Source organism: Aulonocara sp. 'chitande type north' Nkhata Bay, linkage group LG4, assembly GCF_057382095.1.
Source record: "Aulonocara sp. 'chitande type north' Nkhata Bay isolate Kocher_YH1m ecotype deep benthic linkage group LG4, A_spYH_male_GT1.1, whole genome shotgun sequence".
Lineage (NCBI taxonomy): Eukaryota > Metazoa > Chordata > Actinopteri > Cichliformes > Cichlidae > Aulonocara > Aulonocara sp. 'chitande type north' Nkhata Bay.
Window position 1 is genome coordinate 11261602 of NC_141347.1, and position 26047 is coordinate 11287648.

General features: G+C 42.1%; 1 protein-coding gene across 4 annotated transcripts in view; it reads left to right on the forward strand.

Moving 5' to 3' along the window:
- Positions 1–2616: 2616 nt before the first annotated feature.
- The window catches only part of pkn1b (protein kinase N1b), a 49221-nt gene continuing 25790 nt past the window's right edge, over positions 2617–26047 (forward strand). Inside the window, exons 1-2 of one of the 4 annotated variants that reach the window (XM_086288386.1) lie at positions 2617–2939; positions 3025–3156. In XM_086288386.1, coding sequence (XP_086144512.1) covers positions 3130–3156 — 27 coding nt within the window. In that variant the 5' untranslated portion in view covers positions 2617–2939; positions 3025–3129. Of the gene's footprint in view, positions 2940–3024; positions 3157–23062; positions 23184–24177; positions 24454–26047 lie in introns of those variants that run through there. The other 3 variants (XM_086288385.1, XM_086288384.1, XM_086288383.1) reach the window with 3 other exon arrangements.

The window sequence follows — 26047 nt, forward strand, 5'->3', positions numbered from 1 at the left end:
TAGATGGCACATATTACACATATGATTGCACTGCTTAGTGGAAAATATTGTTTTCCATAAAAATCCCAGGTCCAAATATCACCAGTTGTCTGTTCATACAGAAATCTGTATCACAAATAAAATCCAGTTCTACTCCTGCACTCTGAGCTCAGCCATAATCCATCCACAAAGACAGTGTGGGTGTACACAGTCTGCACTCACCCTGTATGTCTCCCTCAGCCGTCTGTTGGGTTTGTTAGACCAAGGTGAGTGAACTCGCTGTGTCATCAAACCCTTTTATAGTTTGTAGTTCTTTAAAGTTGTTTCCATTGTATTTTAAATGTAGCCTCTACTCAGCTACATTTCAGATGCAAAATCACACTATTTTTCACTACATATCTAAAGTTCAGTAAGTTTGCAGATTAACATGTCAATAAATACATACAGTACGACCTCATTAACTTCTAAACAGAAATAACTATATTTGCTATCTTTTTAATAGGAGTTTTGTTTTGCTGGTATAGTCTGGACCCATTTCGCATCCCGATGGGAGTGATCGCTTTTCTAGGATGCCTGCCATTAATATGACATAAGCGGTTTCTGAAATTACACGAAATGACACAATAAGTAACCATGTCACACATAGCTGGATGGTGTAGTGGCATCTTTGGAACAACAGGTCGAGGTTTGAATCCAGCAAGTCTACCTCACAACATGAGCTACAGTGTGTAACATAAGCTGTGGCGGCTCACACATCAACTAACCTTAACAACGTCTGTGTCAGGTATGTGACAATATAGTGAGATATAGAGGACAATATGGACATAATGATCCACGTGTTACGATTACCACAAGGATCACTGTTGCCTTCACCCTCTACAATTTTTCTAGTTGAACATCCTTTAGCATGCAGGGTCAGAGGTCACATTATTCTCTGAGAGCTGACAGCATAGCTTGACATGGCAGAAAAACACACAGAACAGCATAAATAATAAAAAAACCACGCTGGCCTGGTTATTTGGTCCTAAATAAAAAGCGGCATATATACAAAACTGTACTCTTTGGGTACCTGATTAAAAATGTTCACTCACAAAGTGTGCATTGTGGTTCATTCATAATAATGTAATGCATGAATAAGAAAGAGGTTCAAAGTTTTTCTTCCTTCTGTCTTGACTGAGGAGATTTGGCTGCACAGTGGTCATATTGTTGCTGCAGTGACATCAAATTCGCAATTCATCATTCATCTACAGCTGTAGTGTTCAGGGTAAGCAGCCCAGTCTTCCCCTCTGGCATGATTTGGCAATGGCACCAGGAGCTGTTTGATCCTGTAGAAGAGAAGGAATGCAATACACTGGTAATACATAAATAAACATAAATAAACTGATAGTTCCTTTATAGCAGCTTAAAGGGCCATTACACTGATTTTATAAGAAGAAGAGACATCATCAGTTGATTTTAACTCAGGCCTACACAGTAAGCTGCAGTGCACAAATTCAACAGATCCACACTTCATACAGTCACACACTGACTGTATGAAGTTTAGTGTTCCTACAACCAGGTTAGCACGGTGATGCGTTCAAATGTGATCAACAGGTCTCACATGAAAGCAGGAGGGCGCTCGGCTGCCGCAACGGTCTGCGCCTCTTTCCAGCTGCGTCAAGCTGACCAAAGAAGTCCGCAATAACAGCAGATCCAGGCTGTGCTGGTTTCAAAATAAAATCCCACACGACTTCGCTGCCAAATTAAAGCGTTTGATGGGGGGATTATTTATTAACTACTGGGACATACAATTCGAAATAAATGCCGTATGCTCCCACAAGAGCTCAAACAGTGATATCTCCTCTTTAGTGTGTTTATGCCGCTGTGTTTAATAGAAGTGGGAGAATCGATCCAAATATTGATAGTATTGGTATCAGCGCTGGTAATGGCATCGGATTGATACTAGCGTAGTAGGATCGATACTTTGTCTCTATCCTCTAACTTCGGTATGTGGCCCACTGGATTATGTTGAACACATTTATTTTTGGAAATAAAATAAAATAAAAAACTTAAACACGCACTGTGAAAAATGTCTGAGCCTTTTTGTGTTGACTGTCACCTCTATTTTATTTATAGCCCGGAGCAGAAAGGTTAAGTGTTTTAGAGACAAACATACCAGGTTTTCAAAATACACAATAAGCTGAACGGTGTATTTTATTGCGTTAACTATTTATTTACTTGGTGTCAGATCTGTACCACAAATATCAGTATAGCACAGCATTAGTGTTTAATGCAGTACTGTCTGTCCTGTGTGACTGGTCTGTTATGTGTACTATTCATTCTCCCTGTGTACTCAGACTACTGACTTCCTGTTCTGTGGTAAGTTGGTTAAAAATAAATAAACGCTTGTTTTAATGGTTTGGAAACGATTCTGTGCGTATGCTCCAGTTTCTATACAAATATCACCGTGAGTGTGGCAGCTATAGAAAGTCTCCACACGGTTATTTTAACCTAAAGTTTTGTAAGAACCAAATTTCTTTTGCATTCCGTGCACCTTGCGTGTTATCGCCGATGCGTATTTTATTTTGAAGGTCAGAGCAGGAAGTCCCATTTTTATATTCTCTGTATTCCTTCAGCGCTTGTGTTCCCTACCCAGCAGCAACAGTAACCGGCTCCCAGCTTCCCGCAGAGCCGAGCCGGAGCGCGTCGCTTCGGGGAGAAGATGGCCTCTGTTTGCTCCAGGCAGCAGAGGTTTCAGTGAATCCTGGCGGGTGTTGGGTTTCCTCACAGGGCTTTCCTCCCCTGACGATGAGAAGGATCCCCGCAGCAGCGCTCTCCCTCACACTACTCCAGGACAGCCCGCACTGTCTGCGTGATGCAGCCCGGAGTCCGAGAGTTAACGTCCTGCTACCAGGAGGTGATGGTCTGCCCCTCTCTCCACTGTCCACCTGCTTCTCTATCGTTTTTCCAGACGTTACCATGTTAGCATTTTATTCACCCACCTTCCCCACATCAGACTGCGCCTTTACACGGATTATTTTTTTAAACTTATTATTATTTTTACAGGACTTCCAACGTTGGACTCTTTGCATTTATCCACTGGTGCTGCAATGATCCGAGGGCTGTAAAGTAAGACAAACGGTAGCAGAAGTCATCTCATTTGTCGCTGGCATGATGGCCAATCTCAGTGAGCTACAAGTGAGTTTCCAACTTTTCCCTGTTTGCTGTGTGAAAGCTGCTGTGTGCATGCACATATGTGTTTTTAGCTGACTCCCATCACTACAAGCTCGCTGTATGTGTGGCGTCTGTGATAGCAAACATTACCTTAATGTTTTTGATGCCTGATGATGAATTTGCTGGGGTACATCCACAGAGTTGAGATTTATAAAAGGCACATTTCCCCAAAAAAAAGTGTACCAGGTAATGCCCACTCATTGCCCAAAATGCTAGAGGCTACAGTTTGCATTATACACAGTTCGAGACAGCTTAATTACATTTAGTGAGAGATGTGCCAGAGTTAATTAAAAGACTTTATCTCAGCTCAGATGCTGATAGCATCCAGGAGTCGTGTGAGTGGAAAAGCTGAACCAGAGTCAAAGATGGAAATAGTTGCTGTTCATCCACTGAATCGTTTTACTTTTGATCCTTGTTTAAAGCTATGCTGCCTGGCATGGCCTTTTAAAGACCTTCTATTTGGACTATTAGAAAATCAGCACCAAGTCTAGTAAACAATCCACATCTGCAAACAGCTTATTTGCATTTAGTCATATTATTTTCAGGGGGGGAAGTGCTGCTCTTTCTACTTCCACTCCAGTTTTACTACACTTCTGATTTGCCAAATTAAGCGGCAGGACTTCCCTCTGTGGGACACAGCAGTTGCCCTCGGGTGGAGTCAGGGGTGGGTCATGGAGGGTGCTGTCGTGTCAGAGCCGCAGGTCTAGCTCGGAGTGGTTGGCTCACAGCTACCCTAGTATCAGTTCAGCACAGGACACCGTGGAGAAGGATGTTAAAAATTAAAGGACGCTTCAGCTCAGCTCTTTCCAGGAGCAGGTTAAGCAGCAGCACTCTGCGGTTAAGAACCCCAGTCACAAAGTTAAACTACTGCAGAGAGCATGTGCAGATTTCTTTGTGAGTATGAAATACTTTTACTTGATGTGGACAGCTGAAATGGCTATAAGAAAGGCTTGTGATTGATGTGTGACAGCGTGCAATTAGAACCACAAAGCACTCACATTTCCTGTTTCTGTACACAAGCATTAACCTGCGCGTGTTTGATTTGACACCCGTCTTTCCTGTGGCCTTCAGCTGCAAGTGCAAATATGTTTTGTTTTTGTTATGTTTTTTGGGTTTTATTATAAGGCACCAGCAAGTGTTTCTCTCAGAAATCCACTTAGTCAGATCGCAGTAATTATACAGCACTGCTGAATCATTTGTTGTGAGCGAGAGCTCAAGTATTCCTTGACATTTAATGGCTTTTTTCAAGGACAAGGTTCCTTTGATGTTTACTGGAAAGCACACTGCCTATCTCTGGATCAACAGAAGCAGACAATATGGGTCAAAGACGTTTCAGTTTGCCTTCAGTCATGTGTGCTTTCAGAAGAAGTACCTTACTCAAACTGCCACCAGCATAAAATGAAAATTGCGATTAGAATCAGAATCAGAATCAGAATCAGAATCAGAATCAGAATACTTTATTGATCCCTGGGGGAAATTATTTTCTGTTACAGTGCTCCATTTTAAACCAACATTAAGACAAGACAGACAATACGCTAACTAAGAATAGTACAATATATACATATATATATATACATACATACATACATAAGTCACTTATAAATAAATAGTTGGAAAAGAAACATGTGTAGCTGTAGCAGCAAACAGTGTGTTAAGTGGATGCGTTGTACAGGGAGATGGCCACAGGCAGGAATGATTTCCTATGTCGTTCAGTGGTGCTTTTCGGTAATCTCAGTCTCTCACTGAACGAGCTCCTGTGGCTGACCAACATGTCATGGAGTGGGTGGGAGGTGTTATCCAACATTGTCTTTATCTTGGACAGCATCCGCCTCTCCGACACCACCTTGAGGGAGTCCAGCTCCATCCCCACAACATTGCTGGCCTTACGGATCAGTTTATTAAGTCTGTTGGCATCTGCGACCCTCAGCCTGCTCCCCCAGCATGCAACAGCATAGAGGATCGCACTGGCCACCACAGACTCATAGAAAATCCTCAGCATTTTCTGGCAGATGTTGAAGGACCTCAGTCGCCTCAAAAAATAGAGACGACTCTGGCCCTTCCTGTAAAGTGCTGTGGTGTTTTTAGCCCAGTCCAGTTTATTGTCAATGTGTACTCCAAGGTATTTATAGTCCTCCACAATGTCAACACTGACCCCCTGGATTGAAACAGGGGTCAAGTGTTTCCTGGTCTTCCTGAAGTCCACGATCAGTTCCTTGGTCTTTGCCACGTTGAGCTGCAGATGATTCTGCTCACACCACGTGACAAAGGAGTCGACCACAGCCCGGTACTCTGTCTCATCATCCCTGCTGATGCATCCAACCACCGCAGAGTCATCAGAAAACTTCTGAAGATGGCATGTCTCTGTGCAGTGGCTGAAGTCTGTGGTGTAGAGGGTGAAGAGGAAGGGGGAGAGGACAGTCCCCTGTGGTGCCCCTGTGTTGCTAATCACCTTGTCAGACACACACTGTGGGAGACGTACATATTGTGGTCTTCCTGTCAGGTAATCAACAATCCAGGACACCAGAGAAGCATCCACCTGCATCGCTGCTAACTTATCACCCAGGAGGGTCGGCCTGATGGTGTTGAAAGCACTGGAAAAGTCAAAAAACATGACCCTCACAGTGCTCGCCGGCTGGTCCAGATGGGTGTAGACACGATTGAGCAGGTAGATGATGGCGTCCTCTGTTCCGAGACGAGGCTGATAAGCGAACTGAAGGGAATCCAGATGTGGTCTTACTATGGGTCGCAGCTGGTCCAGGATGAGCTTTTCCAGGGTCTTCATGATGTGGGAGGTCAGTGCCACGGGCCTGTAATCCTGGGGGCCACTGGGACGAGGCGTCTTTGGTACAGGGACGAGGCATGATGTCTTCCACATCACCGGGACCCTCTGCAGACTCAGACTCAGCATAAACAGTTTATGAAAGACTCCACACAGCTGGGGGGCACAGGTCTTAGAGAAGTAGTTTGCCTTTATAAACTAATTATAACTTTAATAATATATTATTTATAGCGGTATTAACGCTGGAAGACGGTGGTTTGGTGGTAAAACAGTATAATTTTACTCTGGCGAGTTTGCCAAGTTTTAGCTATACTGCATTTCCACCTTATTTTTCAAACCCAGTATTACTATATCGTGACTGCAATGCTTGGAAAAACAACCTGTGTTGGAGTAACAGTAGTAGTGCAGTTTCCTCTGACGTAGGCACAAATGACTTCCTCTTAGATTAAAAAACTAAGGGTCATTAGGAGAAAGACACTATTTCCACCTAATATAACGTAATGCTGATGTGGACTGTAACTGACGATGATCAAAGGAATCATTAATCATTTATGACTTTTACTCAGATATCGACATAGGTATATAGAGGCATATTTTTAGTAGCAAACACTCCATTGTTTCTGTGGCATGATGAAGTGTTCATCATTTATCAGTGATTTATTTGATCATTATAATCACCTAACTGTTTTAGTATAGCAGAAAACTGTCGTGCTTGTTAAAGAAGCAATGACTAAATGCAGAAAACAACAGTTCACACACAGGTGTGTGCTACTCCCTTCACAGAATAGACCAAACTGAGTAACCAGAAGAGAAAGTTAAGAGTGAGATGCTGGTGCACTTCTGAAAAGATGACAACATCTGAGTGTTCACTTAGAGTAATCGGATGCTTCACAGGTACTCAAATGGCAGACTTACATGTGCCTGTAAGCCAAATTGTGCTGTTCTGTGGAGGGAGTAGTATGCACTTGTGTAACCCGGAACCTGTGGTTCTCTAAGGAAGTTTTGGGGTGGCTGTAGCTCAGGTGGTAGAGCAGGTCACCTACTGATCGGAAGGTTGGTGGTTTGATTCCTGGCTTCCTCTAGTCTGCATGCCAAATATCCTTGGGCAAGATACTAACCCCAAATTGCTCTCCGATGCATCCATCGGAGTATGAATGTGTGTGAATGTTAGCTAAAAAAAGCACTTAGACAAATGTGCTTGTGTGAATGGGTAAATGCACAAGTTGTATAAAGCGCTTTGAGTGCTCAGAAGAGTAAAAAAGCGCTATATAAGAACCAGTCCATTTAAGAAAGTTCACTTTTAGGTTTTAATCAAACCCCAAAAGGCCAGACACTTTACTTTCCATATATTGTTGTGTCTTGCACATCAGGTTCAGCTACCCTAAAATAGAATAGAATAGAATAGAATAGCTCTTTATCGTCACTGTTAGAAGAACAATGAAATACAGTTTGGCATCTCTCTGTAAATCTACAAAATAACACAGGTATTTACATTTACACAAGAAAGATATGTACAAGTTATACATGCACATGCGTACGGATACACCCACACATACATACACAAACATACATACATATACAGTGGGGCAAAAAAGTAGTTAGTCAGCCACCGATTGTGCAAGTTCCCCCACCTAAAAAACAGAGGTCAGTAATTTGCACTAGAGGTACACTTCAACTGTGAGAGACAGAATGTGAAAAAAAAATCCATGAATCCACATGGTAGGATTTGTAAAGAATTTATTGGTAAATCAGGGTGGAAAATAAGTATTTGGTCAATAACAAAAATACAACTCAATACTTTGTAACATAACCTTTGTTGGCAATAACAGAGGTCAAACGTTTACTATAGGTCTTTACCAGGTTTGCACACACAGTAGCTGGTATTTTGGCCCATTCCTCCATGCAGATCTTCTCGAGAGCAGTGATGTTTTGGGGCTGTCGCCGAGCAACACGGACTTTCAACTCCCGCCACAGATTTTCTATGGGGTTGAGGTCTGGAGACTGGCTAGGCCACTCCAGGACTTTCAAATGCTTCTTACGGAGCCACTCCTTTGTTGCCCGGGCGGTGTGTTTTGGATCATTGTCATGTTGGAAGACCCAGCCTCGTTTCATCTTCAAAGTTCTCACTGATGGAAGGAGGTTTTGGCTCAAAATCTCACGATACATGGCCCCATTCATTCTGTCCTTAACACGGATCAGTCGTCCTGTCCCCTTGGCAGAAAAACAGCCCCATAGCATGATGTTTCCACCCCCATGCTTCACAGTAGGTATGGTGTTCTTGGGATGCAACTCAGTATTCTTCTTCCTCCAAACACGACGAGTTGAGTTTATACCAAAAAGTTCTACTTTGGTTTCATCTGACCACATGACATTCTCCCAATCCTCTGCTGTATCATCCATGTGCTCTCTGGCAAACTTCAGACGGGCCTGGACATGCACTGGCTTCAGCAGCGGAACACGTCTGGCACTGCGGGATTTGATTCCCTGCCGTTGTAGTGTGTTACTGATGGTGACCTTTGTTACTTTGGTCCCAGCTCTCTGCAGGTCATTCACCAGGTCCCCCCGTGTGGTTCTGGGATCTTTGCTCACCGTTCTCATGATCATTTTGACCCCACGGGATGAGATCTTGCGTGGAGCCCCAGATCGAGGGAGATTATCAGTGGTCTTGTATGGCTTCCATTTTCTGATGATTGCTCCCACAGTTGATTTGTTCACACCAAGCTGCTTGCCTATTGTAGATTCACTCTTCCCAGTCTGGTGCAGGTCTACAATACTTTTCCTGGTGTCCTTCGAAAGCTCTTTGGTCTTGGCCATGGCGGAGTTTGGAGTCTGACTGTTTGAGGCTGTGGACAGGTGTCTTTTATACAGATGATGAGTTCAAACAGGTGCCATTCATACAGGTAACGAGTGGGGGACAGAAAAGCTTCTTACAGCAGACGTTACAGGTCTGTGAGAGCCAGAGATTTTCCTTGTTTGAGGTGACCGAATACTTATTTTCCACCCTAATTTACGAATAAATTCTTTACAAATCCTACCATGTGAATTCATGGATTTTTTTTTTCACATTCTGTCTCTCACAGTTGAAGTGTACCTCTGGTGCAAATTACTGACCTCTGTCATCATTTCAAGTGGGGGAACTTGCACAATCGGTGGCTGACTAAATACTTTTTTGCCCCACTGTATGTATATATATATATATATATATATATATATATATATATATATATATATATATATATATATATACACACACATACATGCCATCTGAGGAGCATAGGTGCAGTGTGATCAGTGATATTGCACATTAATAACATAATTGATAAAGACATAATGATAACATAATGATAAATGAGCCTTAAAATATAATAAGGCTGCATCAGTGTGTCGCTGGAACAAAGGAATGATGGTTACTGAACTCAATTATTATCTAAATTAACACAAATATTCATGATCACTGATTTCATCAATATACTACTGTCAAAGTAATGACCACTGCCCTTTTAAATTACATAAAAATAACTGTGCTTTTAAAAAAATGTAAGTAGCATGAGCAGTAAGTTTTCCCTTTGTTTCCTAAACTTCACACAGAGATGATAACTGACTGGTGACCGGTGCGTTGATGACACATTCAAGCTTATAAAGCCCGCTGACTGAATCCATTATTCCTCCTTCGTAGCCTGGGCTGCAATTGAGCTTTTTCTGCCCACTATGATGAATTCATTCTCCCTGCGTAACAATGACAAACGGCTCAGTCATTATCCCAGCAGGCCAGCAGCAGCAGCGGCACACAGCCAGTAAGCAATGGCTGATTGAGATCAAGGGGCCATGTTGGTAATGATGATAGGACCTGTCAGATTGGACCAAGACACATCGATGTGGTGATTGCGCTCGTTTGATCGCAGTCCCCTCCTTTTAGTTCTCCTCAGAATGTTATTAAGGCAGCACTGATGGAAGAATTTGGTCTCACTCTAAAGAAAACAATTAAAATGACTGTTTCTCTCTGAATGAGATCGCGAGATCATGAGAATATAGCTTAACTATTAGCGCGTCTCTGCCATCTCTATCCTGCATTTATCGATTTGCAGCCTCTTTATCTGCTGACCCACAGTCTCTCATCAGATGGCTGTAAGAAGTGTAAATCCAGCTTTCTGCACTGAGCTGATAACATAGCTTGGGAGCTGCTATATACACTCTGTGGCCTCTCCCTCATGAATTCTTTATTTCTGTTGGTTTCCTGCAGTTATTATCTGTACGAGGCAAGTTAGAAGAGTTGCCGCTGCTCCTTCTCTCAGTGTTGTAGGAACGAGGGCTACAAATTACTTTTTTATCGATCATCCAAGAGAGGGGAAGCGGCTCGGTCTTTAATGGCATTTGACGACTTTGAGAATACTCACGTGCAGAAGCGCTGCTAGATGAGGTTGGCTAATGGCAGCACATGTGTCGTAGTACTCGGTGATGTCTTGCATCACGCTCAAAATTATGTGTCCAGCTGCCACTGCGATGGATAATAGGATTATGAGACTGTGGACTTCAACTCTGTCTCTGACCTCCTTGGAGGGTAGCATTAGAGCCCTCAGTCACCCATGCAGGCTCACAAACACATATACAACCACCTCCCCCCCAGCATCCAGCCCCTCCTGCCTCAATCCAGGATTACACTGTGTATGCAGAAATCTGTCTGTCTCACAGGCATGCCAGTCGGCAAGCTTCCTGCTGCATTACAGCTTCTGAAGTATTGATGGACAAATCTTAATGGAATTCATAAATAAAGCCAATAGATGTGTCTAGCAGTAGCACTGCTCATTAGGGTGCAGCTACGAAGTCCCAATTAGTGCCAGAGAGCAATACTAACACCTTAAATGCCAGAGTAGGGAAAAAAATCTGATAAATGTCAGCTAGAATTCATGACTCCCCGTCTTCCAGTCTAATGGCTGCACCGCCCAACAGTTCACCAGTCATGTTTAAATTCAGCCGACCAGTCTGCAAACCAGCTGATGCTGCAGTCACCCGGCAGACATTCAGAGGATTAGTTATCTATGACACCAAGCAAAACTATAACTACAGCAGAAAGACTGGAGAAAACCATCAGCATAGACTGTTGCTTTTTTTCTAAGCTGGTTTGGTGAGTGTTTCAGAGCCTTAAGGGATTGTGGTATTACACGATTGTGCCGCTAAGAAGGACAAGCTGGAGAAACGATGTTAGCGCAGCGTATTGTAAGTTCCTTCTGGAAGTGGTAATTCTGCCAGTATTACCCAAGAACAGGAAGGTCACAAAGGAAGGGAGCCATCAACGCCGACTGGTTGCTAAAGTAGTTTTGTGATGCCAGAGGGCACTGAGGCTGAGGTGAGCTTGTGAAACAGCTTGGACTGTGTTTTTTTTTTTTTTTTACCTCAGCTTGGCACTGCCAGACCATTCACTGAGGTAAAAAGGCGAAGCCACAAGATAGATAACTCCATATTTTATCATAAAAACAAAAACAAAGAATAAATAAGAAAAAACATTTTCAGTGCAGTTTGTTAAGAAGCTGGAATAATCTTCATCAGTAAATATGAGTTTTTCCACGTGTCATAATGTGTACTAGATGTTCAAATGTCATCTGAATGAGTCTTTTCATGGATTTGTGGCAACATTATTTCCTTAAACTGTGTCCGAAGTGATGAAGCTTGAGCTTAAGATATGATAAAGTAGTAAACCATTTGTTGTCCTCAGACAGCAAAATCAGATGTATAGTACTTTTTTAACCTAATTATTGTACTGCAGGACAGGAAATACAACACTGAAGAAGGAAATTACGTAGGTAAAAATTTTTTTTACTTTTGACCATATGTGGTCTGGCCCTTTCTCTGTGTATGGTTTTGTCACTGATGCCGGCTGCTGCACATTCGTTCACATTTAGAACAAGTTTATACTCGGGGGGGCAACACGGCCAGCAAACACCACATCCACCACAAATATTAGATGAAGAAGCGCTGTTAACAAACACATGCTTGACGTCTCTGTAGCTGAGGTGAAGTCTAGACACACCCCTAGCTACACTTTAAACGTGCATTTTTTTAAAGTTAGGGACAATAATATTGGAGACCATAAAGACTGAGTTGTTTTGTAGTCCTCCTCCAACCTCAACAGTCAGATGACCCCCAGTGAGCAAGCGCTTATACTGGGAAGAGAAAAACCCCAGGGATGGGCAGCCATCTATGTATAAGCACCACTTTGCCTTCATTTTTCACACTACTTGAAAGATATTTTCATTTTTTTGTAGCCAAAGAAATGTATCAGTTTTATGTACGAAATATCTAATCCTGGTCACTTCCACTGGACTTCCACATAAAGTTAAAACTGGTCATTTTTATTGGCCAGTCCTCTCTCTTGTACTTGATATTGATCCTGTGGCTTTATTAATAATGTTGTTAGTACAATGCAATTTTAAACTAGAGCCATTTGCTAACAGTACAAAGATCAAATCAGCTAGGGGTCTGGAGTTAAAGCTCATTTTCAACATCAGATTGACTGATTAAGATCTGATTGTTTGGGGGATTAATCAATAAAAGAAAACAGACTTGGGGCATCAGCAAGCTTTTAAAAGTGTAAGTTTTATTTCAGAACACTCAGACTTATTTCACTTAAATCATGACAGCACATGGCAGCTGGACGCCGAGACCTTTGTGTTGCAAAATGATGTACATGGTAGAAACGATGAAGTTGCCACATGCTAAAGTAAAGAGAAAGAGGAACCTGTACTGTGTGACCTGATTGTGGTTACACTTGAGGCAATAAGATGAGCTGCCACGCTACCGTGCAGTGGTCATGTGATAGCCGGTGTGTAGCGCTGCAGGGGTGGTGTTGGATTTAAGATGCTCGCCACGCTGAGGCTTCGTGGGAACAGCAGCGTGGTCGGCCATGATGTCGCTTGCAACAGCGAGCTGTCTGTTCTGTCCACCCAGAGGCCGTAAAAGTCTGAGAGAAGTGGAACAAAAAATTCTGTTATTACCTTCTTGAGAGGGAGCGACAAAGGTAGTAGCTGGTTAGCCCGACAACAAGCCCACCCTTCAGAATGTAACCCAAACTGCAGCTATTGTTAGTAAAGTCTCTGAGGTTGAATTGCTGGAACAGTGGGATACAGAGGAACAAAAAGCACCCAGGTGCCATTGTTAGTTTGGGCTTTCCCCCCCCGCCAAGATATCAACAATTCACGGGATATGATGAAAGCTGTAACTGGAGAAGCATAAATAGTCTTTAATGAAGAGGGAAAGCCAACAGAAGACAGAAAAGAGAAAGCTTGACTCATAGTTCTGGTACTGAACTAGCTGACAGGCTGCACCAGCTTTGATATGGATACGTATTGTGATATGCTACGGGCAGTCTCGGACTTTTATGATCCCTGGCTTGACCCTTTTCTTCCGATAAGCTCCGACCAGCAGTACTACATTGTATAAAAGAATTGCTGTCACATGGCTCTAACTTTTATATTTTTCTTCTTATCAACACACATGCTGAAATTCCAGAACCAATAATAAACTGATCCTACAAGAAGTGTTATCAGTGTATCCAAAACCTGTGTCCCCACAGACCCTCACTTTTCCAAGATGCACTTCTTGATTTGCTGATAGACTGCAAACAGGCGGTTATGTGGTGATTAGTAAAGTCAGTCATATTCAGCAACTTCAAGCTGCTGAAATGGACTGGTACTTTAGAGCAGTTTTCTACTCTAGCTGAGCACTTATACCCAAAGTCTTTTTCACCCATTCATACACACATTGGTACATTGCTTTCATTCTAAGGTTCATGCACAAGCTCACTCCAGTGGAGCTGCATGCATCAGGGGGACTTGGTATTCAAAGTCGTAATCAAGGACACTTCGACATGTAGATTGGAGGAGCTAGGGATCATACCACGACCTTTCAATAAGTAGACCCGGCTTAACCTCTTGAGCCACAGCTGTAGCGTGCCGGTGTTGTGAAGTCGGTCTCGAATACATTTTTTTCTCATCTTCACAGTGAGTGATTGAAGTAAATACTAATGAGAGCACAGGATCCTTTTGACTGACGTATAAACCGCCCATAAGATGGGTTTACTAAACAGTAGGACTTTTTGAGCTTTTGGTAGAATGATTTAGCATTATTGTTTGCATCATTAGCATGGCTGTGAGCATGGTTGGACTGCAGTTTTTTGGCTCTTCTGCATTTTTTTTTTTTAGCTCTAGTGGTTGCTGGTCAGACGTGCTATTTTAGAAATATGAACAGTGTTTATCTGCTTATCTGCTGCTGGTGCATGAATCCACATCTGAAAATAGTCCCTAGATAATGCTTTGTTAGCTATTTTTTGAGCCTTTTTAAAAGTGAGGTCCATGCAGTGCTCCTAAGCATATTGAATAAGTAAGTACTAAGTATTCCCTTGCAGGATTGCACCGTTGCATAACCCCAGATGAGCAGCAGAAAAATCAAAGTGCCACATCATGTGCAGACTACTCTCTGCAGACTACTTTGACCTGATGAATGGAGTCTTGTTTTCATTAGCCATTATAGTGCAACCAAGATCATACAAATCTGCAAACATTTCTGCATGTTTGTTTTTTCCTCCCGCTCTAAGCACTTCGCTGTCATAATCAACAGCATCAGTAAAGAGGGATAATCGTCTGCATTATAGAATGGACCTCTTATCCCCCTCAGCCCTTCTGCCATAATCATTTTTAATCTTCCTCGTCCATTACCATCATGCCGGTTCAGCCACTCCATTACACAGTGTGTCTCTTTCCGCTCCCTTTGTCCTCTGATAATCACTGTAGGTGACATGTTAGCATATTGAGTAAAGCATGTGTCACAAAGCCTGTTGTTGACCCGTTAGATTCAGGAGCAAGAGGCCGGAAGACGCTGCAGGATGACATCTTAAAAACCTTAGATTTAAAACACATGATTTTCTGATGAAATCTCTCATGGACATCCGTGCATGATTTACACAACATCTGAGTTTGGATTTATACCAGGAAGTTGGGGGGGAGGTGGGGGGAGGAAGTACAGTACAGTAATGGGGCAAATCCTGCAGCAGTTGTACCTCATTCACGTTTTAGGCTGCGGGATTCCTGTGAGATTTCAGTTATGGAGCATCCACAAAGAAGCACTAAGTTGAATTTCTTAAAATCGAATCTGCAGGAAGTTACTTCCTGCTAAATGGGGCTGTACCATCTACCTGTGTGACTTTAATCTATAGACCGAATCAGCTTTTTATTTCCTCCTCTCCCTTCAGGCTTCTGTCTTTATGCACATTACCTCACTTCCTACAATACCTGATATCACATGCCTTTTCTCCTTTGTGACCTCCCCTGCGTTTTCTCCTATTTTGAGAGCTCTTAATATTCCATATATTTTCAGTCTTTTTGAGTGTAATGCACCATACGTTCCCATACCCAACTTGAAATCAGTTTTAAATATGGAGAAAGGCATGGAGTTAAAGCAGTTCTGACTGCAAAGTGCCTCATGGGTTCTCCTCTGAGTAACACCCTTATGCAGGCTGACTGTTGTAGGTCAACAACTTTGTTTTCTGCCTTTTTTATATGCAGGTGCATCTCAGTGGTGCATTCAGGGAAAAGTGGGTTATGTCTGTTGCATTTATTTCCACTGACCTTTTTTACCTCTCAGCCAGTCAGGGGCTGCTCTTTAAAAAACATACTGAATAGGCTAGCCTAAAAGCAAATAACTACAAATCTCCAAAAGCAAAGCGTTTGTTCGTGTACACCAGGGGTCAAGCTCAGCCAGCAAGCTGCATAATACCATCTCATGTAAGCTGATGGCTCAGCCGATACACTTCTGTGTGTATTATCAAGGTTTTGCAGACACGTGACCACTAAACACGTGACACTAACTTGTCTGCCATGTTGGACATGTGACGATCATAGTGGCAGCATAGGCTCAAGTGAAGCAGGCCAAAATCATACAGACGTAGAGACTGGTCTGCAACTACCTAGCAACCACTAGCTGTACCAGTTGGGGAAGGCACTATGAAAATGATTGCTATAGCCCCAGCAACAGAGGCATAATTTTCCTAGTGCCTTCCCCAACTGGTTGCCAGCAACAACAAGTTGCTTTACAACTAGTAGTTGCCAGGTGGTTGCAGACCACTCTCTAGGTGTGTGTCATACAGACCTAGAGACTGGTCTGCAACCCAACCGATAGTCAAAAACGTATTTTGCTGCGGTTGTAGTTTGAATGCAAGGGATGGTCTTGAAATACTGTCCGAGCTGTTTTAAAACTGCGAAAAGTGCAACACAAACCAGAAATGGAGACTGTTTGTCTTCAAAGGAAAAATTGTGCCTTTTAAACACGTTGGCTACAACGTCTCCATTTTCTATTCGCTTTGCACTTTCTTACGTTTTTCTGCCACACAGCTAATAGGTAGAGAGCAGACAAACATGAAAAACTACAAGAAAATGTGGAAATGTGCTAGCAACAAGATCAACCGTCAGGAACCACTGCAAGCCAGTTTGGAAATGCTTATTTCTGCCTAGCAATCAGTGGCTTTACCGTGTCAATGTGGTAGACAACTCTTGAGCAATGAATGTCACATATATGACCTCAAATCTCATGTACGGGTTGCTGCTTTAGCTGATTCAGCCTGCATACAGCTTTGCAAGCCACTTTACAACCCGCTTACATACGAGCTCCTCTGATTCATGTCCTTTCTTACTTAGTTAACGCCAAATCTGTCATCACTGGCCCTCTACTCTGTAAGGGGTGGTCTTGATGTATAACTTCCCACAAGTAGGGATGCACCAATCTGGGATTTCAATCAGTCTGATACAAATTTAAAAGACCGAATTGGTTAAACAGTGGGTGGAAACCACCTGTTCTATTCCCTCGGTTATTCTGTTTTCATCTCACCACATTATAGCAGCAGCTAGCAGGAGAACTAACAAAAGGTCAGCAGTTTGGAGGTCTTTTAAGCCGGCTATACCAAAAGATTTTCTGCAGTATGCAGCAGAAAAGCTTCAGTGACAATGACAATGCTTTCCTCTCTTTCTCACGCTCCTGCTGTTCAGTTTAGCACTTATTAGGAAGGTGTTATTGTGTTATTACCGTAACATAGCATGTCATCATCAGAAACACTCAAACTTAAGTGAGTGTGTTTTTGTGAGAGGAGGTTCCCTCAGTGCGTGTCTAGCATGACCATAAATAACAGCAGTATGCAGTAATGACTCACACTGAGCTGAAATAAGATTGATGCAAATAAATGCGGTAAATAGTGTATTTTTTTAAAAATGTGCCTTGCTCCTTTTGTCATTTATTATTTATCTGAGAAGTTCAATAAATTTCTGTTTTTGGATGTATTATTTCATGCATGTTAATGACATATAAATATACTACATAGAAGCAATGTTTAAGATGATGTTGCCTTGCACACAAAATTTAATATAAGGTTGGAGTAAAATGGACTTAAAAGAATGGTATTTTTGGAAATAGTCACAATCCTTCAACTGTGTCATTTTTATTTCTATCTTATCCTTAAGCTTCTGTTACATGCAAGACAGAGCCATATTAATTATGAGAACTGTGGAGCTTTTCCCATTCGGGGTTTTATGCTGTTTTATTCCTGAGGAGCCTGAACAGAGCGCCTGTTTGTTGCAGGAGAGTTCACAATGGACAAAGCTAGGAACACAAACACATTAGTGTTTACTGAAGTCTCTTGAGAAGATAGACTCTTTCACAACGATGCCGTGCATGTCGATCAGCTCCTCCCCGGCTGTGAAGCGGACATTGCTGCACATTCACAAACTCACGGCCATGCAGGCAGATGTGCACTCGGACACGAGACACTTTTTTTGTGACCTAAACCGGAGCACATTTTGTCTCCTGTCTGCTCAGACGTGGCGAATCTTCTCCCCTCATAAACGTGAATTCAGTACAGTACAGCACATATACGTACGGCAGTGTTACACTTTGTAAAAAGGAGATTTGGCTAGAGAATTTCCCTGGAATATAAGGGATTTTAGGGATTAACAGGCAGCACACAGACACAGTCCAAGGTACATTCTGTAAGCAGTTAACTCATTCATAGAGGGCAAGAGTTTAAATCCCAATACAGATTTTATAACAGCTGGGAATTTGGCTGAAATAATTTTGTGATTTGTTTGGTGTATGTTTTCCTGGTCTTAAAACGGAACTGCAGTGATTTAGTATTTCACTGCGATAAGGTTTGTGCATTTCCGAAAAACAGATTAAATGAAGAATATTTGATATTTAAAATTGAGCATGACTGTATGTTTCCCAATTTCCGCAGCCTTCTTGCATGGTAAAACTCCATGTGTTATACTCTACAAAGCCAGCTATTACTATGCATGCTCTCTGTTAAACGTAAAAGGAACTTTTTTTCATTTTCCTCCTAGAAGATGAAGAGATTGACACCTACTAAATGACCTAGGAGCTTATATAGCGTCTACACAATAGAGGCCAATTAGTTTTAGAGAATCATCATATTATTTACTGTTTAAACATAGGTTACATGTGGACCAACTTTTTTGAAACTGGGGCTGTATTGAGTCATAAATGCCAACAAAAATGCTCATATTGCTGTGTAAGTCAAACACAATTGCAGAGTTTAAAACTGATGGTGATGAAGAAAAAACCTAACCATCCATTCTCCAGACAGTTGATAACAAGCTAGTTAATACAGCTACAGCTGGTTCTAAGCTAACATTATGCCCCTCAATGGCTCGAGTATCCTGAAAATCAAACTTTCCCTCTGATAAAGAATTTGATTACATTCTCACATCATATGACAGGTTTATTCACTAAATGTCCATGTCCAACAATTTTCAAAGAAAGTTTCACTGACAGCAGCTAACAGAAGAATCTAATAGCAGCTAACAGAATCTAACAGCAGCTAACAGAATCTAACAGAGGCTAACAGAGGCAAAGACAGCATTAATAGAAATGTTAATAGAAATGTCCTAGGTCACGGTTTCCTTCCACATATAGCTTTGCAAAAATTGCATAAAAAGCACTTGCAGCAACAAAAAAATAATATTCCAGAAACAGCTTTGCCGATCCGATCAGCTGTTCATAACACTTCCTATGTTGGAATAGAGGTCAGCGTGAACTATCACGTGTCCGCCATGACCTGCCCGAAACCGGAAGTGACGTCATTTTCGCAGAAATGTAGTTTTTTACCATCAAGGCCTTATAAGCCTATACTGGTGTTTTTAAAAAAATTATGTTTGACTTTATGACTTTCTGTGTCATTTCTGGGATGCTTAGAAGTCAAATTGCACTGCTGGAAATAGTTTATTTTGATGCACACACTGTTTTCTTTGCAGATTTGCATTATAGGATTGTTTTTTGTTTTTTCTGCAGTATATAAAAATTGGTGTATTTCAAAAATAAAACTATGAAGATACTCAAAATAAATTTGCTGTGGTTGGAAACTATTTTGTGCAACTTTTTTGTATTTACAGTTTTAAGGGATAAGCCTCTTAAATTTCTCTAACTAGAAATATATGTTAAAAAAACAAAAACGATTTTCAATTTTTTTGTAGTTTATTGCACTTTTTTGCAATTTATGTAATTACTATGCACTTAATGCATACATATTATTAAAATTTGGGCTATCATGGTTGTATTGATGTATAGCAACCTGCTCCCAAAAATGGCACTACAGCATGTAAAAATATAATATAAGCTCTGGCGGACTTGGTTCTATGGTAGGTCTTAAAGGGTTAAATTGCGATGGGTAAGAAAACATAATTCAGTTGTCTGCAATCTGCAATGCATTGACAATTAATGATGCTATTTTGCACCCTGTTACTTTAATGTCTTAAAATGGCCAGGAATGTAATGTAGATGAATGCAGGATAAGTGTGTAAGTTGGGGGGGCTTGAGATTCCCCATTATTTCTGGTTCTCTTGTATTTATTACCACTTTATCCCCGTGCAATGCAAGAAAACAAAATGCAAGACAAAAGCTAAAATAAGCGATTGATCTGTTTGCTGTAGCTTTTGGTGGACAGAATGGCATCAGTCACATCAAAGATCATACCTAACTCTACTGCTCGGTAGTGAAACTAGGCTCACATAGGAGTCGGCTCAGTCTCGCTGACTGTAACAGTGTCCTCAAGTTAACTTTGAAGCCCAAAAGCAGACTTCCCTCTGATCTGCTGTGCCAACATCATGCAGAGCAACACTTCCTCCTCTTAGTACCCTCAACATCCAACTGACATGGTCCTTTACAGTGCTGTTTTATTCATTACCAATCAGTTACAGTACATTAGGCCTGTGTGTTTGTGGATGTCAGTCTTGGAAATGAGAGTTAATGTATCTTTGTGGTCGAGCTTGTTCAGTGTTTTCTGTTGGTATCCATTGCCTTGTTTTATCTGCTGGGCAGAAGTGTGTTTGTGTGTGTGTGTTTGTAAGTGCAGGGATTAATTGGAATTCTCTGTTTAGTCCACTTCTGCTCAGGTGAGGTTTATCACACTACAGACGTTCTTTAGAAATGGCCCACATCTGCACATAATAAAATTGACAACATGACCTTGCATTTCACTTTTAACCTTTATGAAAGAAAATGAATTTTCCTCAACTTCCAACAAGTCCCCCTTTCAGGGACAAAAACGCCTCCTCGTGCAAAACGCGGCTTAGGGTTCATTTATTAAATTATTCATAACTTGATTCAGGTAAGAAAGTCCATTCCCAAGCCTCCTCATTACAATTGTTGCCTGTGAATTGCAGGTGTTTGTGAGCGAGTGAGTAATAAAATGAGTGCTCACAGAATGAAGCATTCCCTGACCGCCTGCACTTCCAACAAAATGGACCTAATCTGTATTTTTAACTCCAGATGAGTTAAGATGAGTTGACAGGCCATTAAAACTCAATCAAAGGGATAGCTTTCTGTCACCCACCGGCGTTACCGGGCAGCCTCTGTTACCAGAGATATGTGCACGATGGATGGACGGTAAGCTTAAGAGAGGTAGGAAAGAGGGAGCAACACTATTATTATTACAATAGGTATAAAGCAAAGAAAATACAGACAGGCCAAGACAGAAGGGGTTGGAGAGAGAGAGAGATGAAGATAGCAGTTGGGAGTTGTTTTGTTCCACACTTTGACCTATAGGCTTGTTTCATCTAGAAACAATTCCAACTGTAGCCGGTGGTCCTTGTTCTTGCTGGATGAGCAGCTGATTGATTGAAATCTGCCATGATGTGGTGGGAAAAACATAAGACTAGAAGATCCAGTGCTAGCCGGTTAGCAGTGACTTAACTTTAAAATAAAATCAAGGAGGACTAAACACTAGTATTTTAATTATGGATGGAATTCCTCTCTCAGATTCATAATCTCGTCCTATTATATCGCCATGGCAAAGTCTATGTGGAGTATTTTCTTATCTAATCAATTCACTGATGGAATGTAAAATTTATACAGTGTTTTAATCTCATTAAGCCAGGATGATGTTTTCGATGTCAGACTTTTGTCTGAGCATCTGTCTAAGGCCTCCAGTCCCTGGCAGTCCTTCAATTTGCCAGGGGTGCTAAGACTCCCCAGGCCAGTCGTGAGAAGATCAGCAGAGACAGTTGGATGAAAGGCAGGGTCCAGGTCACGGAAAAATACCCTGCTCTGAACACACTGTCATTGTTCAGAAAGGCTATGGATAACAAGCAGGTGTTGATCGTTGATGGAGGACAAGGTGCCAAACAAGGAAAAACTGAGTTAAACTGTTATTCTTTCATACAGATATTTGTGTCATCAAGTTTATCGATTCAAACTCATCAAGGGTCATGCTGAATACCAAGATAAAATTTTTATTTTTCTCAGTCTGGTTGCTGCTGCTGTTCACAGCCTTCTTTCACTCTCTAAACAGTGAGTACATGGTGGCAGGGGAGCAAGACTTCTGCTCAGGCAGTAAAAGCCTTAAAATTTGTCATGAGGTGTTTTTTCCTTTTGTAAAAAGTTGCTATAACCAGTTGTTAAAATGCTAAGTTAACAACAGTTAAAAAAAAATCGAGTTGAAAGCTTCCTGTTTTTACACAGTGGAGATCCAGTCTGCATCACAGATGCACAAGTGCAAGGGGACAGAGCCGGACTTCTGTAGAGCGATCTAAAAAATAGCGGCCCGACTGGACATATTGTACGGAGAGAAGATTTTGAAGGAGTGCTGTATTGTGTTTTACAATAGAACAAAAAAACCTTGGGTTTCAGAGGGGTGTAGTACGAAGCAAGATGAATGGGTTAGCAAGTTATGCCGAGCTTTCTGTCACTCTCTTTTTATCTGGCGAAATCACTATGGTAACGGATGCTGAACATGAGTTAACCTGTTTGGTTAAAACTGCAAGTGCCACGTTTTCACTGATTCTCTTGTTTACAGCATGTTTTAAGTGCAGTATAGATTATCTGCTGGGGGAATGGATTTTATATGGGCAACTTGAAACAAATTTCACTTTGATCTGCCAACAAAGTAAGACAATTTCCACATGTCCTTTATTAGGCTATGGGATGGTAACATTAATGTTTAAATATATATCCCGTTTAAAGTTTCAGAGCTCTTAGAAATGAACAGCAGCACAGAGAGTGAAAGTTCTTTACAGATTTTCATCAATATGTCGTCATAATAATCTCCGAAAAATCTCCGAGAGGTCTTCAGAGGTCAGAGGTCAAGTTTTGTGAAAATGTTAACTTGATAACTTGTGAAAGACGCCACCGAGGATTTTTAAATTCATATTATATGTATCTGTTAAAAATCTCAGACAAGTTTGAATCTCAGTGACTTTGACCTTAAGGTCAGAGGTCAAGAAAATCCTGTGAATGCAATAGCCAATGAAGGAAGTCACCAAGGATTTTCAAACTGGTACATTATGTGGATCTCCTTGGAGGCTGAGGGTTGGCACTGTTGACTGACAGTAATTTTATGTTTTAATTTTGAATCCAAATCAGATGAACTGACTGTAACTTTAAGAGCGAAGTGATATGATCTTAGTTCCTGATAATGTGGTCAGTACACTTTTAGCAGCTGCACACCCTGCGATTTCACAGACACAATGAGACACAGTTTTGTGTTGACAGGCTTCAAGATAGTTTGAGATCAGTTTGGAAATTTTCACTTTCATTGCTGTCGAATTAATGATGACATCTCAGCCATATCTGTAGAGGTGAGAGACAGCATGGATGCATGGGGGCTGTTATCTCCGCAGCTACCAGTCCACGCAAAACACCAGCCACTGAGAGTGACAGCTGCCCGGTAAGGAAATGTTTTATTACCCGCACACAGATATGTTTCACAGTGTGGATATCTGTTATCAGAACATTTCTAACTGCCTGTGCTTTGCATAGGTTGGCATAACTTCATCTTATTTCACTTCCTATTCCCCTTGCTGTAAAATGCGGGAATATGAAGAACTGGATGTGCTTTGGTGCCTCTTTAAATGCCACACTGTGTGTGCTTGTTGGTTCCCTTCTCGTGTCTCATGTTGTTGCAATGGTGGATACACGGTGGCCAGAGATGGCTATCTGCCGCACAGTGAGGGCTTGGAAGGTCAGTGCCACTGCGCTGCTGAGCATCTGAGTCAGATAAACCCATGACCTGCTTGTCTCTCGCTGGCAGGAAGAGTACAGAAGTCAGGCAGCAGTGAGACCATCTATTGCCCTCAGGAACAGCCGCGATCAGTCAGTGCTGCTGATGTGCGATCACTGCTTGTTCGTGTATGGGAAGTGACTGCTCAGCATTTTTTGTGCCATCTTCAAATAGACTTGCAGGCAAAGTCCATCTCCGTGCACAGGTTTTTAATATCCATGGCTTAGTGTTCAAGTGAGAAGAGTTTGTTTGCTTCAGCCTTTATCCCAGGGAATGCAGATCCATCAGCTTGTCCTTTGACACATCCCTACTCACTTAGAGGTTTATTTTCTTAATCCAACACTTTTTCTGACAGTGTCTTATTATCTATGCAGAAATTCTGACCTGGATGCATAAAATCTGTGTGTGTATCATAGTTCCATATTCACGAATATGCCAAAAATACACAAGAACTTGCTTTGGTAGTAGACTCTATCACAACAGCCTGTCTCTCAGCTATGGGGACTCGGTAGCAGGAAGCAGAGTGACTGTGAGCTCTCTCAGTTACAAAACCACTTAAATGTGTGTGTGTGTACAGAGTGCATGACGCCTCAGTCTCTATCTGGCAAAGAGCAGAACAGGAAGCAGCGAGGTGGGGCTCGGTCTATGCCGTTCTTTCTTCCTCTCCTCCACCTTGTTCACTCGCTCCAGATTTAGCCTGGCTTTTGATTCCTGGCGGGAAGGACATCCTGGATTTGGGGGAGGCAGGAGTAGGACTTTGTGTTGTCTGATTGGTGCTGCTGTCAGTGCTGGGTGTGTGTATGTGTGTGTGTGTGTGTGGTGGCCCAAGAGCAAAGCCGGAGGGAGGCCAAAGATGGCCAGTGAGGACTGTGCATTGGAAGACCTGCCACGGGATCAGTTGATTGATAGCCCCGAGCAGGGTGATCCAGAGTCTTCGGTAGGCCACTGTGGCCGGAGCAGGCCTCAACACCGCCGCTTTCTTTCCCTGCGTTACTGTGGCCCTTCTCTTTTCTGTCAGTTTCCTCGTTCATTTCCTGTAAAAACATCTACTGTCTCACAGCGAATCACTTGTGAATTTTGACTGCTGTCCACTGTTGTGATTTCACCCTGCTGCCTGATTTGTCTTATACCTCACTCCAGAGGTTCTTTGTTGTAAAACACCAGGGATTAAGTTGTATTGTGTCGAGCAGGACTACGTCAGAGTGCAAACTCTCCCTTCCTGCAGTTCATGGTTGCTCCGCTTTCTTTTCTGCCATGAATGGCCGCTGCTGGCGCGCTCATGCTGTTCAGGTCTGCCACATCATCAGCGATGTTAATAATATACAGCAGTATGCATCCATCGTACATGCCTACTTCTGTATACGTGTATAAAAATAGTGCGTCTGTTGTTCTTCTAGACCAAGCAAGATAACATAGTTGACCTTTTTCAACAACAAGTGAGACACGCTCAGTTTGATTGCTTCAGAGCTGTGCAGTGACGTAACATTGCATTAAATCTGCAGTTAAAATCCCACAAGCCCTCGGCCTGTGCCATGTGGTTTGGTTGTCGTGCATTGTGTTGCCGATGGATTATGGCCTAATGAGAACAGTGCTGTAGCCGTAGCCTGTGTGTGGCTGGATGGACACGGAGACCTAAGCGGCTGTAATCAGATCTGCTAAGCTGGATAGCTGGCTGCACAGTGCAGGGAAAGGCCCTGAGCAGCTCGTCTTTTAACTCCAGCACAGTGGAGCTGAGAGCCCTCAGATGTTACAACAGTTTTTAAAGAATTCACTTAGTTTTATCTCGGTTTTGCTGTTTAAAAATGTTTTGTTTCATTTTTAGTGTCATCAGGTTTTATTTGGTTTTATGGGCTGCATCTATAAAGGGTAAGATAATGATGGTTATCTCATGATGGTTGCATTGACAAATTTGACCAAATTGCCAAAGACGTTTCCTGTAGTTTGAGTTTGCTGGAGATTATCTGACGTTCAGGAGCGGAGCCACACCACAAAACGCTTCACTTCCTGTTGTATGCCTTTAAATGCTTACTTTCCGCTTTCTTCATGTTGGCAGAAGAGGGTTCAGTTAGTATCTCTGAACTTTTTTCCAGCCAACTTCTCCTATTTTTAAAGTCTACTGTGGATGCATCAGTGCCCATTCCCATCTGCTGCCATAAAGGTTTAGCTCCACGGATTCACAGGTTCCTTCTGTCTACCTTCCATGCTCAGCCGTTGGTACACATAGAAGTTCTTCCCCATCAAATGACTCTCGCCTGCTGTCTCCAGTTAACTTCCAGTCGCCTGTTCATCATCATTATACTGAGTTCGAAATATGAGAGAAATCAACCGGCTTAAATCAGTTTAAAGGCAGAGGTCAAACTCTTCTTTGGAGCCGCGTTGATGAAGGTGTAGCCTGTAACAACTGATACAGCTGTTGTTAACAACTTTTAAATTAATCCATGCACATAATTTAAAAGAGCAGGTTAATCATGCTTTCCCTTATTTTCTGTCAAGCGTATATGTTTTTTAAATGAACAATGCCTATGTTAAGC